Raw genomic sequence first — 15,200 nt, 5'->3', positions numbered from 1 at the left:
ATAGATTCAGGAGGAGTGCAGAAGAACAAACCAAACAGGTTCCTCCGTGTCGTAATTATTGGAGGCGACTGACAGGAAATGGTGCCTTTTCCTCCATTATGTCATTGTTCATTCTAGTCGACATGAGCCCAACTGAAAGGAAATATGCACTAATGGCAGCATCGTCGTCGCTGCTTTCGTCATGGGACTATTACGGAAGAGGTCAAACGCAAAAGCAGATCTCCATTTGAATGTAGTAAAATTTGTTTTCTTTTTTTTTTTCATTTATGTTGAAGCTAATATTTTTCCACCGTGTCCACTGTCAACCACTAGATGGTGGCAGCCGTGGCACACCATTTTGTTTGACATGGTGTCAATTTAAATTTGAAAGAACAAAAATTAAAACAGGAAGTGTTTCAACACAACCTAGTTTTTGCTGATTATTGAATGTCAAATCCTCATCAACACTCTTCAAGCGACAGCTGTAGGTTCATTTAGTATACAGCCTTGAGCTTGATTATGGATGTATGTTGTGAGATAAGTTTGTTAGTTTGGAAAATACGAGACTAGTAAACACTATTTGTATCATATTTTTGTGTTATCTGTTGCTTTTGCTCCCTCCCAATGTTTACGTCATTTCAAAAGTGTGTTTAAAGGACTCTTTTTTTTTTTTTTAAGTGCTGTATATGCTATAAAAATGCAGAGGAAATATTTATATCTGATGGAATTTACTTTAACTCTATAAAGCCTGAAAGAGAAAATTCTTGTTCTTTGTAAATATAGTATTTGTCCTTTTAAACAAACTAACATTTTATTATTATTTTTGGGGTGGGGGGAATCAACTTCACTTCCACATATGACTTTTGATTTGTGTCATATTTGATACATGCGGTCACAATGCTTTAAATTGGTACATTTATAACTCAAAAATATAATAATAAACATCAGACAGTATTTCCAAAAATCAGAAAGCATAGGTGTCTCTTCTTTCTCAATTGGGGCGACCTTGCAAGGTCGCTGGAAAAGCCATCAGTTGGGTGATACTGCCCTCTAATGGATTATCCGTGCAATGCATGTGTCAGATCATATACATTGGGATTGTAATGAGAAAAAAAACATTATACTCGAGAAATAGAGAGCTCAAAATGTCTTGTATTTAATATGATACGTTTGGCTTTATAGGGTTAATACTGTATTTTCCACAAGTTTTTAAATTTTTATTTTTATTTATTTTTTTGCTTGGGTAGGAAATCTAACGTCGAATGATGCTGTGATAGGCTTGGCTCTATTTTTGTCTAAATGCTGCTTTTGTTGGCTTTTGCACTTGAACTTGTCTACTGTTGATAATACAGTTGTTGTGCCCCTTGTGCTCTCATCCCTGCTCTGCTCGATCAACACTTCCTTCCTGTTTTCTCTCCCTCTGACTCGCCATTGATACCCGGACAGAGCCATGGGTTCTGTTTTTGAGGCATCTGTTCGAAGCCGCTGTCGTGAAGTGCTGGCTCATGCGCTGTTCAGTTGTTGTTTTTCCAAATAGTGTGGTTGTTGAAGCGTAAAGTACCTTGAGATGACTTGTGATGGCTATAAAAATACAATCGGCATGACTTGACGTGAAGTCAGGATGTGTGCTGCTATAATGCTTGTTCTTCAACTTCCTGCAGGAAGAGCACCTGCGTGATTCTCGACTCCTTTGGATTGAGAGTCATTTTTAGGAGGCTTTATGTAGCGGTGTGTTGTTTTTGGAGTGACTTGTGATGTGTCATGATGGGATCTTTTATCCTATGGTGAAGTCACATGAGCGCCGCGGTTCCTATAGTGCTTACCTCATGATGAATGAATCCTGCTTCAGCACTTTAAGCCTGTTGTTTGCCCAGCAAGCACTTGCTAGTTCAGTTTCCCCCCACATAAAGGCACCGAGTCGGATTAAATCTAAATCAGCAAACAAAAGCATGGAAGTGGTGTTATGATGAGGCAAACAAAGACTGCCGCCAACTGCTGGCCAGGCAGTGTGGTCAGCACTGGCATGTGTTTCTAATTTTCAGCCTTTATTTGGAAAATGAGCATTATATGCGGTGATGGAGTGAGGGAATACAAATACTTTGTTACTGTACTTGAAGTCAGCACCAAGATTGCGACACTGGCAATTCTCAGCACACGTAATTAGTGCGTGTTGTCATGTAAGAAGTGATTTCAAATCTTCATGAACGCAGGAACAGGATTGTTTAGTTTTTTGTCATTTTATTAAACTAAACAAAAGGTGCTCTGCTTTTTATTTTACAATATATATATATATATATATATATACACACACACCAATAATTCCTAAATGTCGAATCCCAAATATGTGGGGGTTCATTGATTGTAATAACATGATTTATTTTAGGCTTAAACTGATTCATCTATTTGTGTGTGTTCTCTTTTACCTAAATCAAATATTTTGGACTGTTCCATTCTGTCGTTTTGAACAAATAAAGAACACAGAATACTTAAGACAATAGATTTGAATTACAAACCAAACTGTTACTGTTATTGCCTTGATTAATGATCGCTGATGCAGTTGATAAATCCCTGCAGATGTCAAGTTTGATACCAATGTGGCCAAAATACAAAGCGCATATCAAGCGGGAGACTCAAAAACATCGCACGCAGTGGTGCGAGCACTTCCAGTGTACAGCGAGAGGGGCCCTGACAGAGCTGAGGTGGTGCTGGACCGTGGGGGGCGGGGGGTTAATAGACGAGTAGCTCCCATGACTTCCTCTGGCCGCCGCTAACAGGCTGCAGCTGTTTCTCACACAGCTTTTAGCAAGGCGACTCTACTTTAAGGCGCTGGAGAAAAAAAAATAAAAAACAAGACTCCGCAGCCTTCCACTGCCAAAACCGCATGCGTCCAAATAAGTATGACCCAAAAGTCAAGAAAGGAAAGTAGAGTGTAGGGTGTGGGAATAGAGATGAAGGCAAGTGTGTCCCTACAGGATTTACATGCACTAGCCTGTCACCAATATTTATTTATTTATTTTGTGGATACAGTACAAATTGAGATTTTGTGGATACAGTCTAAATTGAGAGAACAAACATATTTCATAGCTATTATCTCGGCTGCCCAGTTTCTTGTAGTGGGTATTTTAGATTTTGTTGTCATTGCCCAATCAGGTTTCAGATTCTGTGTTGCTATGTCAATGTAATCTGCCCAAGATATGTGTTGCTATTTCCGATCGCTAGGCTAACGCATAGCGTTAACACGCTGTCTCCTGTAATGATGTCAAGTTGCTGTAAATTATATATTCCCTTTTTAAGAACAAAGAAATATGAGTATGAAGAGTATGAAGTTTGTATGTTTTTTTATCACTTTAGATAAATATTGTTTGTGAACTCTTTCAAATGACGTAGTATTTTTGTTGTTTTAGTACGGTAATAATGGTAATCATCAAATTATGTGAAATGCTTCTCTCTCTCTCTCTGTTTTGCTTTTTTTGGGTGCAATTTTGCATGTTTTTTTCTAACAGTAATGTGCCTATTTTATAACATTTAGGAAGATTTGAACATTGAGAATGTTTAAACAAGAGAGAAATGTGAGAAAATGTAAATGCATCAATGAGAAAAGTGTGGCGAGGGGTTTTAGAGCCTGAAAACATTTATAATAGATATAAAACATAAAGCGAACTACTTTGCGTATTTCATTTATTGGGGGTATGTTTGGAACCTTAACCCCAGCGGAAAACGAGGGAACACTGTGTAAAATTGTGACGTTAGTGGTGGTATTAAGGGGTGCCATTTGCACCTCCACTGAAGAAAACTGTATGCACTGTAATTTCTTGAGATTTAAGGACAAATAATAACTAATACTTGTACTTAAATACTAAATAGCAACTGCACTGTGTTTGTGGCGTACAAGGGTAGAGTCAGGAGCAATCATTTACGACTATTAATATGTGCAAGAGCACAAAACAGGAAATAAATGTCCAAAACCACAAAGAATCCAGAACTGAGAAAACAAGAACATTGACAAAGAAAATATGCACAAGTTAGTTCTGTTAAGCACACAATTAAAAACTGTGTAAACAACAGCGCTTTCCATCATGTTATTTGGTGTATTAGTTCAAGATAAATAAGAAGAGAGAAATCATACATTTAATTTTGTCTCTTTTAGTGGTGAGAGTGGAGCCGGCAAGACTGTGGCGGCCAAATACATAATGGGATATATCTCCAGAGTGTCAGGAGGCGGACCAAGGGTGCAGGTGAGACCATCTTTGTCTTACAAATGACAAACAGAACAAAAAAAGTCCAAATATTTTCTCATCCTGTTTATACTTGAATCCACAATTATTAGATGATGTGTGATGCAGGAAATCAAATAAAATAGCTTAGATCTTTTAATATTTCACTAGACTCCTCCAGCTATCTTTCACCCCCTAAAATAAACATGTTTCTGTTTCTAAGCTTGATAAAGATCTAAATGTGATGTGGAAATGCCGGCATTACAACTGCAATGGGATTCCACTTTTTTTTGTATGCAATTCACTTTTTTTCCATAAAAGAATCGGAAAACATCTTTAGGCTTTGTGAGATGTTGCAGTATTACTCAAAAACTGCATGATAAATTGTCCTGGTTTGCATTAAGCCAAGCAGTACAGTTCAATTCAGTTCAACCGCGAAAATCTGGAACACTAAAAGACAATCTGGCTTGTGTTTCCACTGGAGGCTGGGCAGGCGTGATAGTGATAGCTGCAGAGGCTCAGCAAATAGTGTGACATAATTGTAGTGTGACCAGTTGTTGTATAAAGTAGCTGAAAGGGATACTTGAGTAAGAATTGTTACAAAAAGCCACTTGGGTAGAATATTTCTTGAGTAAAAGTCAATGACATTAAATGTATGTCAGTAATTCACTTTTATTAAATAAACTTAAGTACAATATTGGAAGTAAAAAAATGTTTTTTATTATAAGTCAACCCCCCCCCCCCCCCAAAGAAATTCACAATAATATGTTCTATGCAGCCCCTATTAGTCTAAATATGGTATTCTGGTTAATATTGCGTTAGTGGAATATGAGTTAAGCAGCAAAATCCTGCCGTTTTTATCCACCTCAGGGGTCGGCCATTTTGCTTCTTGCTGTCAACTGACATCAATGTTGCTCAGGTCTCAGGTAACAACCAATCACAGCGCAGCTTAAAAAAAACAGGTGAGCTTTGATTGGTTGTTGCCTGAGCCCTGAGCAACATTGATGTCATCTTCAGTCGACAGCAAGTGGCAAAATGGCCGCTGCCTGAGATGTTTAAAAACGGCTGGATTTTGTTTCATAACTCATATTCCACAAATGTAACGTTAATCAGAATGTCATGTTTAGACTAGTGAGGTCACATATAACACATTATTGTCAAGAAATGTTTACTTGTTGACTTTCACTTTAATGAGTGGTTAGACTCTTGATTGGACAGTGGTTGCTCTAGGTCAGAGTTCAATTTGTTCTGAAATTACAGTAATCCATTCCAGCACCCCCCAAAAAGTACCCACATTTTTATATAAATAGAGTTTTTATGAGAAAATCGCGCTCAGCAATATTTTACTGTATGAAAACGCACAGTAACAACATTTGCTCTCCACAGTGTCGGTGGCCAGAAGTTGAACGTTGGCTATTTAGCAACGTAAGCTAGCTAACAAAATCTCCACAGAGAGCACATCTACCAAGAATTCCAAAGAAAACAGTCGCTCTTGTATGCTAATAAAAACATGCATGAAATGGTTAAAAAAGGGTTACACAAATTACAAGCAAGAACAAATAAGTAAATCTCTTAACTACCTGGGAATAACTATGGCAAGTTTTCACACAGCAATAGCAAATGGCGTGGCACAATACAAGAAATGTGCATCTCACTGATAAACAGAATAGGTAACCGTGTTGCATCTAAAAAATAATGTCCAATGTAGCCGTTCGGCTCCTTGTTAACTCATTCACTGCCATTGACGGCTAGAGACGTCAAAAATTCATTTGAACTATTTCTATTAATTTTTAAAAAATCCACTTTTGCTATCAAGAGTATGAAAACCTAGAAAAGAAAATTATTGTAAATTTAGAACAGATATAGAATTTGGGATTAATCGTTAGTTAACTAGTAAAGTCATATGATTAATTACAATTTAAACATTTTAATTGCCTGACGGGCCTAATTTAAAAAATAAATATTCAAAATAAGGGCCGTTTAATCGTAATTAATCGCATGAATAATCTTATCTGTTATAAATGTACAATAAAAAAATCTAGGTTTTCACAAAAAATGAAATGAAATGATTTTTTTTAAAACTAATAGAAATAGTTCACATGAATTTTTGACGTCTATAGTCGTCAATGGCAGTAAATGAGCTGCAAGTTAGGCAAAAAAGTACTGAAAGACAAGGTCAAGTAAAGGTCACCTGTAAAGGTTGTAGTGCATTTTAAGTTCATCCTGAAGTTTCACCCGAAACCCCAATGTCCCAAACTTTTTGTGAGTAGTGTAATTCATTCCAGTCTGCTTAAAATGACTGGAAGTCTGTAATTTCAATCTCATGTGAGTCTGACATAGAAATGCCTCGCAAAGGAAAGATGTCCTCCAGACAGTGTGTGTTTGTACAATAAGAGTGTGCGAGTGGAAAGTTCCACAGTCACACACACTAGTGAGGGTGTGAAGAATGTGATGTCTTTACCTACTACACTCTACGGTACGTGTGCATGTGTGTGGGATGTCGCTCATTGTGCATTTCTCTGTGTGTCCTCGCAGCACGTCAAAGACATCATCCTGCAGTCCAATCCGCTGCTGGAGGCCTTTGGCAATGCCAAGACGGTTCGGAACAATAACTCCAGTCGATTTGTAAGACTTCCCAATACCTCACGCTATTTTCAGACTGATTGACCTTTAAGATGTTTTTAAAAGTAAGCCATGACAAGTTAGTTTCCAATAGTTTACGCCTGTATGAGAAAGAGTTAAGAAGTTAAAAAAGGATCAAATTAAATACAAATGTATATAAGGTTATAATTTTATAACATGGAATACAATTTATAAGTGCAAAATAATGTTTTGTAATAAAGTCTGACAGAGACATTTACACGATGAAAAGACGTCAACTTAAGCTATTTAAGTCCTATTTTTTCAAAGCTAATTCACAATATTGTGATATTGAAGTTGAAATTTACGAGGGAATGAAGTGAATTTCAAAATGAATGCTTTGTGGTCCTGTGGTTTACTTTCCACTTCAGACTATTGCAAGGTGTGGGACCTTTTTCCAATCTGGGGACCATTTGAGTCGTCCATGCTAAATTTATTTATATGACATGATGCAAAGATTGAACACATGTTTATTCTATATTATGAGCGTGTGGGTTCCTCTTCGGGTTATATTTGTCTTTAGAATTGTGCGGCGAGCCATATCAAATGTTCTGTGTATGTCCCACAGGCTGTCGGTTCCACAACTCCACTGTATTGTCTCAGGAAAAAATCTCTTTATTTTGGCTCCATCAGCCTTAAATAACTGCTTTTGAGGTAGCGTCTTAGGATAAATAATGTCTCTGTTCAGTGTCGGGCTACCGCTCTCAGTTTTGAGAGCGACTGGAAAAGACATTACGCTACACGCCCGTCTGGTGAAGAAAGGAAGAAAGCGAAAAGGCAGTAAAAATGTTCATATGGAAGCACACACAGGAGCACGTCAGAGCCCACAGCTCCTGTCTCTGAGCGCACTTCATTGGTGAAAATGTCTCTCTGGTCCATCAGGGGAAATATTTTGAGATCCAGTTCAGCAACGGCGGCGAGCCAGACGGAGGGAAAATCTCCAACTTCCTTCTGGAGAAGTCACGTGTCGTCATGAGGAATCCGGGCGAGAGGAGTTTCCATGTATTCTATCAGGTGGGGGCTATTTGCGACCTGTGGAGCACTGAGGCATTAGCTGGCTCACCAACATAGTCAGGATATGGACTTAAGTATTGGGCTATCTGTTAATCAGTTCATGTATCATACATGGATTGGAGTAGAGCCCTTAAACACCTTTGGGATGAACTAGAACGAAGATTGTGAGCCATTAGGCACTCTCAGGTTTAGTAAGCTAACCACATATTGATCTGGATTAATGGACAGAAATTCTCACAGACACACTCCATTATTTCCCCAAAAGAGCGGAAATTATTATAGCTGCAAATGAGAAGACAACTCCTTTCACTTCCTGTACGTGTAATGGCAAATCATTGAAAAGGCCTTTTCCAATGTGAGCACTTTGACACATGTAAAACATCTGTACAAAATCGGATGTAGATGTGAAACCAGCACAGCATATGTTACATGCCATTATGTCTGTTTGCAGTTGATAGAAGGTGCGAGCAACGAGCAGAAGAACAGCCTTGGAATAACTAGTTTGGATTACTACAGTTACCTCAACCAGTCTGGTTCTTACAAAGTGGACGACATTGATGACAAAAAGGACTTTCAGGAGACCATGGTAACACATAGTCGTCTGTCCCAGAGATTTGTGTCCACTGTGGCCTCCAATTTGATGGTGACTGTTGGCTCTTTGTGTTGCCCAGCATGCTATGAAGGTGATTGGAATCACGGACCAGGACCGCGCCATGGTGCTTCAGATTGCGGCTGGCGTCCTGCACTTGGGCAACATCAGCTTCAAGGAGGCAGGCAACTACGCTGCTGTGGAGAGTGAAGAGTGTAAGTGGTCTCACCGGTGGACTGAGGTTGGCTTGCCTGTATGTGTGCACCTCTTCAGCTTCTTGCTGCCTACCTGTCCACCTGTCAGTGTATCCATCCATCTTTTCTGTCTTCCTGTCTTCCACATTCCTGCCAGTTGCTACTTTGACGAACCAAAAACTCACATGGTGCATCTTGGTGTACAATCGCTGCCATTACAAAAGGTGACATTTGCACCGGCTCCAAGCGGATTGTCACAAAAGGAGAAGTAGGGCAGTGGACTGACGCATTCCCAGACACAGCCAAAGTGCAGACTTGAGGGCCATTTCCTTTTCGGGGAAGTGAGTCACATTATTAAGTCAGGGAGGGGCTCTCAAGGGACAGCATTAACGCCAAGTTAGGGCAAATGTACTTGCCCTTTTTTTAGCAGCTCGTATTCAGTAGTCATTTTTCATGACATGTATTCTTTCAGTTGCGTAATACCAAAAATACCACCGTTTTCTAAATTTGCTGATGTCATTTGTGGATGCATTTCTGCTGAGACTCGTACAATTGTCACTGCAGTGTACAATTTGGGCACACTTACAATTTCAGATCACCAATTCCATCACAACTCAAGAGTTTCTTTATCCCTCTTTTCCTTTTTCCCTTACAGTTCTAGCCTTCCCTGCATTCTTGCTGGGTATTGACCAGAATCGGCTGAAGGAGAAGCTGACCAGCCGCAAAATGGACAGCAAATGGGGCAATGCCGTGGAGTCCATCGATGTGACCTTGAACGTGGAGCAGGCGTGTTACACGCGTGACGCCCTCGCCAAAGCGTTGCACTCGCGCGTGTTTGACTTCCTGGTTGAGGTAGCTATCACACATCGTACTCCTACGCAATTAGAACAGTCAGAAAAGGAAGTATTCAAACCCTATCTAGCTATGTAGCGCTACGTAGCTATGCAACTCTGGCTAGCTATGTAGCTCTAGCTAGCTATCTAGCTCCAGCTAGCTATGTAGATCTAGCTATCTAATTTTATTAATTAAAATAATAAACGTTAGGACAAAGTTTGACTTTTGTTGTGTGTGCGTTTTTTAAATAAACTATCGTGACTGTTTGGACCCCACCCCCAAAAAAAGAAGCTCTAGCTAGCTTTAGTTAGCTCAATAGCTTCAGCGAGCTATGTAGCTCTAGCTAGCTGGAGGCATAAGGCATAACTAGCGCTAGCTCTAGAGAGCTAAATTTAAGCTGTACAAAATATTATTTAATATTCTTTTTTTCTTCTTCTTCAGTCCATCAATAAAGCCATAGTAAAGGATCTCCAGGAGTTGAATATCGGCGTTTTGGACATTTACGGATTTGAGATTTTCCAAGTAAGTGTTTGACAAACTGACACAGAGTAAGCATTAAATCAACAGGTCTTAAGGTTGAACATATAAACAGATTAAACACACAGGGTAAGAATTAACTTCTCCGGGTCTCCATCTCTTGATTGAAAGAGCAGATGCCAAGATGCACATTTAATCTGATTATGTGCTTGTTTAGTTGGTTTCATGAGATTGTTGTTGGACTGCTCTGGATCGCTAATACGACGTCAATGTTGGAATACAATCACATTCCGCAGTTGCAAAGCTCTCTCCTGCACGGTCTGAAAAGGTCATCAAGACAGGAAGATGCAGACGAGCAGCACATAAGGCTCGGGCCGAAGGTCCATTGTATGTGCTGTGAATTACACAATGTGGCCTTTCCTCTTGATAGCAGTCAGCCTGCTTAAAGCTCCCGCCCCAAACAAAGCCCACTGAGCTCAGAGGATATCCGTCCTCAGCAGAAGACAAAGCTCACCTAAACGTGTTTGCCTTTTATTAACCACGCATTGTCTTCATCCCTCTTTAGAAAAACGGCTTTGAGCAGTTCTGCATCAACTTTGTGAATGAAAAACTGCAGCAAATTTTCATTGAGCTGACACTAAAGGCTGAACAGGTGACGTTCGTCGACATCATTAACATTTTTGACATGCTTTAATCATTTCTAGCGTCAATGGGTGGCTTATTTGATGCCTTCTATGTATATGTTTGTAGGAAGAGTATGTTCAGGAGGGCATCAAGTGGAGTCCTATTGAGTACTTCAATAACAAGATTGTCTGCGACCTCATCGAGAGCAAAGTAAATAAATGACCTGTTATGTGCATCCAAGTCGAGTTCACACGTCACAACATTAAGAAAGAACACACACGTCACATCAATGAAAACATCCGTAGATATGCTTACACTCTAATGACCTGATATAACAACTGGGAGAATGTAAATAATAATACATTAAAATATCTAGGACAAAAAATATAACTAAAATAAATAACGTTAAAAAACAAATAATTCCTGAACATTGAATTTAAAAGTTAAATACAACTGTACTGTACATAGCCTGTGATCCCCTCCCCCACCCCACATTTCAGTAAAAACTAGCAACAAGCCAATGTATTATATAAACACATATTTTTAAACATGTTTACTACCTTCGCGTATCTGCTATACAAAAAAGTAGTATTGTGTTATTTCAACTAGGAGCTTAGTATGTGATTAAGGGTGATTTATAATAATATTCATCGTTCCAACTCAGATGTTTAAGAGCTTTAAAACAAGACGGCAGTGTCCGAGAGGAAGCATACAGTAGCTCCATATCAGCCCCTGATGCTTCAGCTGCAAGTTCACATTGCCATTAACAAGACACTACTTGTGCGTGTGTGTAGAGTGAGACACACTGTCAGCACTGTCGACTCAAACAGGACTGTGTGTGTGTGTGTCTCCTGGCCCCCCCAAACAGCTCCACACACTGTCACATTTATACTGTGGCTTTTACAACTCGTCTCTATGGTTAGATAATCCTCTGTAAGCATGATACTAGTGAGGGGCCCTTTATCATCTAGCCCTCATGGTGCATATTTGGGTTGGAGCTCTTTTGATTCATTTGTCTTTTCATTTGTTTTTGTAGATATTTGAATCAGTCAATAATGAGATAATGATTTAAAGGAGCAAAATAGCTCGTTACTAATATTTGTCAACTGTGGGCTTGCAAAGTCTTTTGTGATTAAAGGCTATATACATAAATATGACTTGACTCACTTAGCGGAGGTCAACCAACAAAAAAAGTAATACTGCCACATGTAAGATCCGCGTTTCGGGATGTGAAATATTTTTCTTGACTTCCTAGAATCCTCCTGGCATCCTGAGCATCCTGGACGACGTGTGTGCCACCATGCACGCGGTGGGCGAAGGGGCCGACCAGACTATGCTGCAGAAGCTCCGCATGCAGATCAACACTCACGAGCACTTCAACAGCTGGAACCAAGGCTTCATTATTCACCACTACGCTGGCAAGGTCAGCACACTCTCTGTAGAAATGAACATGCACATCAAGTACACAACATTTAATGACATGTATCATTTAAAAAGAGATTTGTTTTACAAGGCTAATTAAACTCAGATTAGATGGACAGTCAAGGAGGTATGCATGTAACAATGGGTGATCGATCGCCTGTATAGATGAAGCTTGTCCATCACTTTAATATCGGGGGGGGGGGGGGGGTGGTAGCACTAAGTTGCCATGCAAAATGCTATAGACGGGCTAACAAAAAAAGATTTTTGAACACAAACTGTAGAGCATCACAATTCGGCAATAACAATACTCAAAGGCATATATTCTTTATCCTCAGCGAGTTACTTATAGTTGTTGTAGTTCTTCTTCATTTGTGTCTTCAGTCTTCATGACTGTATTATACTGCCACCTGGTGGCTGATTCAGACACACCAGAGGGAGCTGTAATGGATTATAATGCTTATACTGTTCCATCGATTCTTTACATCCTATTTATGTTTTTATAAAATACAATACTGTTGAATGTTTTTTTTCCTAATCAAAAAAACACATTACAGAATTTTTAGTGGTGTTTTTGGGCAGGCTGGAACAGATTCACGGCATTTCCATTCATTTCATTGGGGCAAGATGTTTTGAGATACAAGTGTGGTCTTGGAATGAATTGTTTTAAAATTCAATTTTATATTTGAGCTTTATTTATAACCCAAAAGTTCACCCCACCTCGCATAGCGGTTTGTGGTGTGCAGCATTATTAAATTGCTATTTTAGTGGTGTCAGTATGGGAATTGTTGCTGCTCCCTATAAATGTAGCTTACCCTTCTGGTTGTTATATTTCTGGAGATGATGTCATCGTCTTTTTTAGGTTTAAACTAACACTTCTATAGCATGTCTGCTTCTTCTATTTATGTAGGTTCGGCACGCCTGTTACGTAACAGCTTGACACTTAATACGCTGCCATATTTTTTTTTAATATCCCCATTCATTTTGGGCCCTGCCCGGCAGCCTCCCCCAGATGTTGGTGGCCTCGGCCTGGCACACATGCCGCATGTTAAATGAGCCAGACCATAATGACTTGAGGGGCTCCCATGACCAGCCTTTAAACGTTCCTCCATTCTCAGGCTACGAAAGTGGAGGGGTAACATGGCAGAATTTATGCTCCATTTTTAATACCACAACACCTGTGAGGCGTAAAAAAAAAAAAAGTCTTTACTTAAAACTTAATCTTTCCCCAATCTCATAAAATACAATCCATCGATTTAGAGTCTAACTATTTTCCCACATGTGCAATTTCCATCAAGCTGAAGGTTTAAATGCTGTAGCTTAACCTTCCATAATGGCCCTCTCCTCCTTTCCAGGTGTCCTACGACGCTGAAGGATTCTGTGAAAGGAACCGAGACGTCCTTTTCTCTGACCTCATTGAGTTGATGCAGAGCAGTCAAATGTGAGTCGTTTCTCGTTCATTGCAGCTGCACCTGTGATCACATTAGATGCGTTTTCCACTAATGTGGGCATAATATCACTTTCTTCGTTAGAAACTTGTATAAGAGTGTCTACAGTTTTGAATTTGTGAACCTGTATTTTTTTTTAAGGATGGGTTTGCTCCCATTAAGGCAGCGTGGATGATGTCATAAATAAAAGCAACATTTCCAAAAATCTAGATCTAATTTGAGTATATTTGACTCATCAAATGTCATGAGATCAGCTTTTAATTTTTGTTGCTGATGTAGGATCTTTTTTTTGTTTTGATTCCTTAAATCTGGATGAACCACTTCCTATATGGTAGCCAAAGAAGTCAGTGTGGGCGGGCAAGCGGGATTACGACATGACCTTTGAAATGTGTGTGGCTGCAGTCACATATGCAGCTTTCAGGGTCAACCCCAGTCTGGCCTTCCCTACGGGGCATCGTTGAGTGGTCTGCTCGGGTGGTGTTCTGGTTACTCGGTATTTCCGTGTGTCAAAGGAGCCATCTGTGGAAAGCGTACTTTATGCATAACCCCCTAAGTAATAATTTTGTATGCAGCATTCCATATATTGGACAGTGGTACCTTGACATATAAGTAGAGATGGGAATTGATAAAAAATAAATAAATAGTGTTTCAGTTCGATCCTTTATTGATTTTCATTGGGTTAGAAAATGAATGAAAATGGGCTTTTATGGTTAATGACCTTTCAATTCATTTCAATAGGAAAACTGATTTGACAGATACCACTGTACATACATGCAATAAAACGTGTGGCCGTCATAAAGGAAGTCGGGAAGGAAAGGAACCGCCTAGTTCTTGAGCGCAGCAGGTTGCAAGAGAAGAAAGAACCAGTGTCAGATTGTTGGTACTCGTACACATAACCTGCGGAGGCCTTTGTTTTCCGCCCGCCCAGATTTGAGAGGCCCACGCTCATATCTAAATAAACCTACATTGAGAACAACATAGGCGAATAATTAGAAAACGAGAAAGAACAATAAAATAGCAACGTGTGGAACACACTAATATAAGAACAAAAGAAGGAAAAAACACTATGTATGAATTACAGATATCTTCAGCCCAATAACATCCATGCCTTTGTCATCTTTGAACAATTTTGTAAAATAGGAAAAAAAACGTGGTGTCAAAATTAGGGCGTCACGTTGGAGTTAATTTAAGTCAAGTCAAGTAAGTTCCTTTAACGCCACTTTTTTTTTTTTATGCGTGATTAATGTCTCTTACTTGGAAAGCCTGTCTGGGGGAATTCCAGTCGCAACCAAGGTTATTTTAGTTAACTAAAACTAATGAAAAAACTAAAACTAAAATTCCCAAAACAATTTCGTTAACGAAATAAAATAAAAGCTAAAATGCTTTCTAAACAACGAAAACTAACTGAAACTACATTTTATGTTCACAAAACTAACTAAAACTAACTAGAATTATAGTAAAAATGTCCTTCGTTTTAGTCTTTGGTAATTAATTTAACGCATGAGCCTTTGGGGATGATTTTAAATGTGATTTTAAGTAGATTTATTTGGATATTAACCGGAATAAGGACGTTTGAAAGTGTGTCACACAAAAGTGACGTAATCTGAAGGTGTTTTTCTATTGGCTAGCAGCAACCAATAGAAAAACACCTTCAGATTACGTTGCTACCATGATGTTTTTTAAATATTGCGCACAAGTAATACACTTTTTTTTTAAACTGAAACTATAAAAACTAACAGAACCACCTTGAAAATGTATTAAAACTAAC

The 15,200-nt window shown here is 39.1% G+C and overlaps 1 protein-coding gene across 2 annotated transcripts in view; it reads left to right on the top strand.

Moving 5' to 3' along the window:
• Positions 1-15,200, top strand: part of myo1ea (myosin IEa) — a 48,889-nt gene that overhangs the window by 17,883 nt on the left and 15,806 nt on the right. For both annotated transcript variants that reach the window (XM_086071118.1, XM_086071119.1), the window contains exons 5-15: positions 4,127-4,214; positions 6,729-6,818; positions 7,716-7,847; positions 8,299-8,433; positions 8,519-8,651; positions 9,286-9,482; positions 9,906-9,986; positions 10,507-10,593; positions 10,692-10,775; positions 11,821-11,988; positions 13,340-13,425. In XM_086071118.1, the coding sequence (XP_085927244.1) occupies positions 4,127-4,214; positions 6,729-6,818; positions 7,716-7,847; positions 8,299-8,433; positions 8,519-8,651; positions 9,286-9,482; positions 9,906-9,986; positions 10,507-10,593; positions 10,692-10,775; positions 11,821-11,988; positions 13,340-13,425 (1,281 nt within the window). The remainder of the gene's footprint in view (positions 1-4,126; positions 4,215-6,728; positions 6,819-7,715; positions 7,848-8,298; positions 8,434-8,518; positions 8,652-9,285; positions 9,483-9,905; positions 9,987-10,506; positions 10,594-10,691; positions 10,776-11,820; positions 11,989-13,339; positions 13,426-15,200) is intronic.

This window comes from Leptonotus elevatus, chromosome 3, assembly GCF_054856555.1.
Source record: "Leptonotus elevatus isolate MCC_2025b chromosome 3, RoL_Lele_1.0, whole genome shotgun sequence".
Lineage (NCBI taxonomy): Eukaryota > Metazoa > Chordata > Actinopteri > Syngnathiformes > Syngnathidae > Leptonotus > Leptonotus elevatus.
This window is presented reverse-complemented; position numbering and strand designations above follow the sequence as displayed.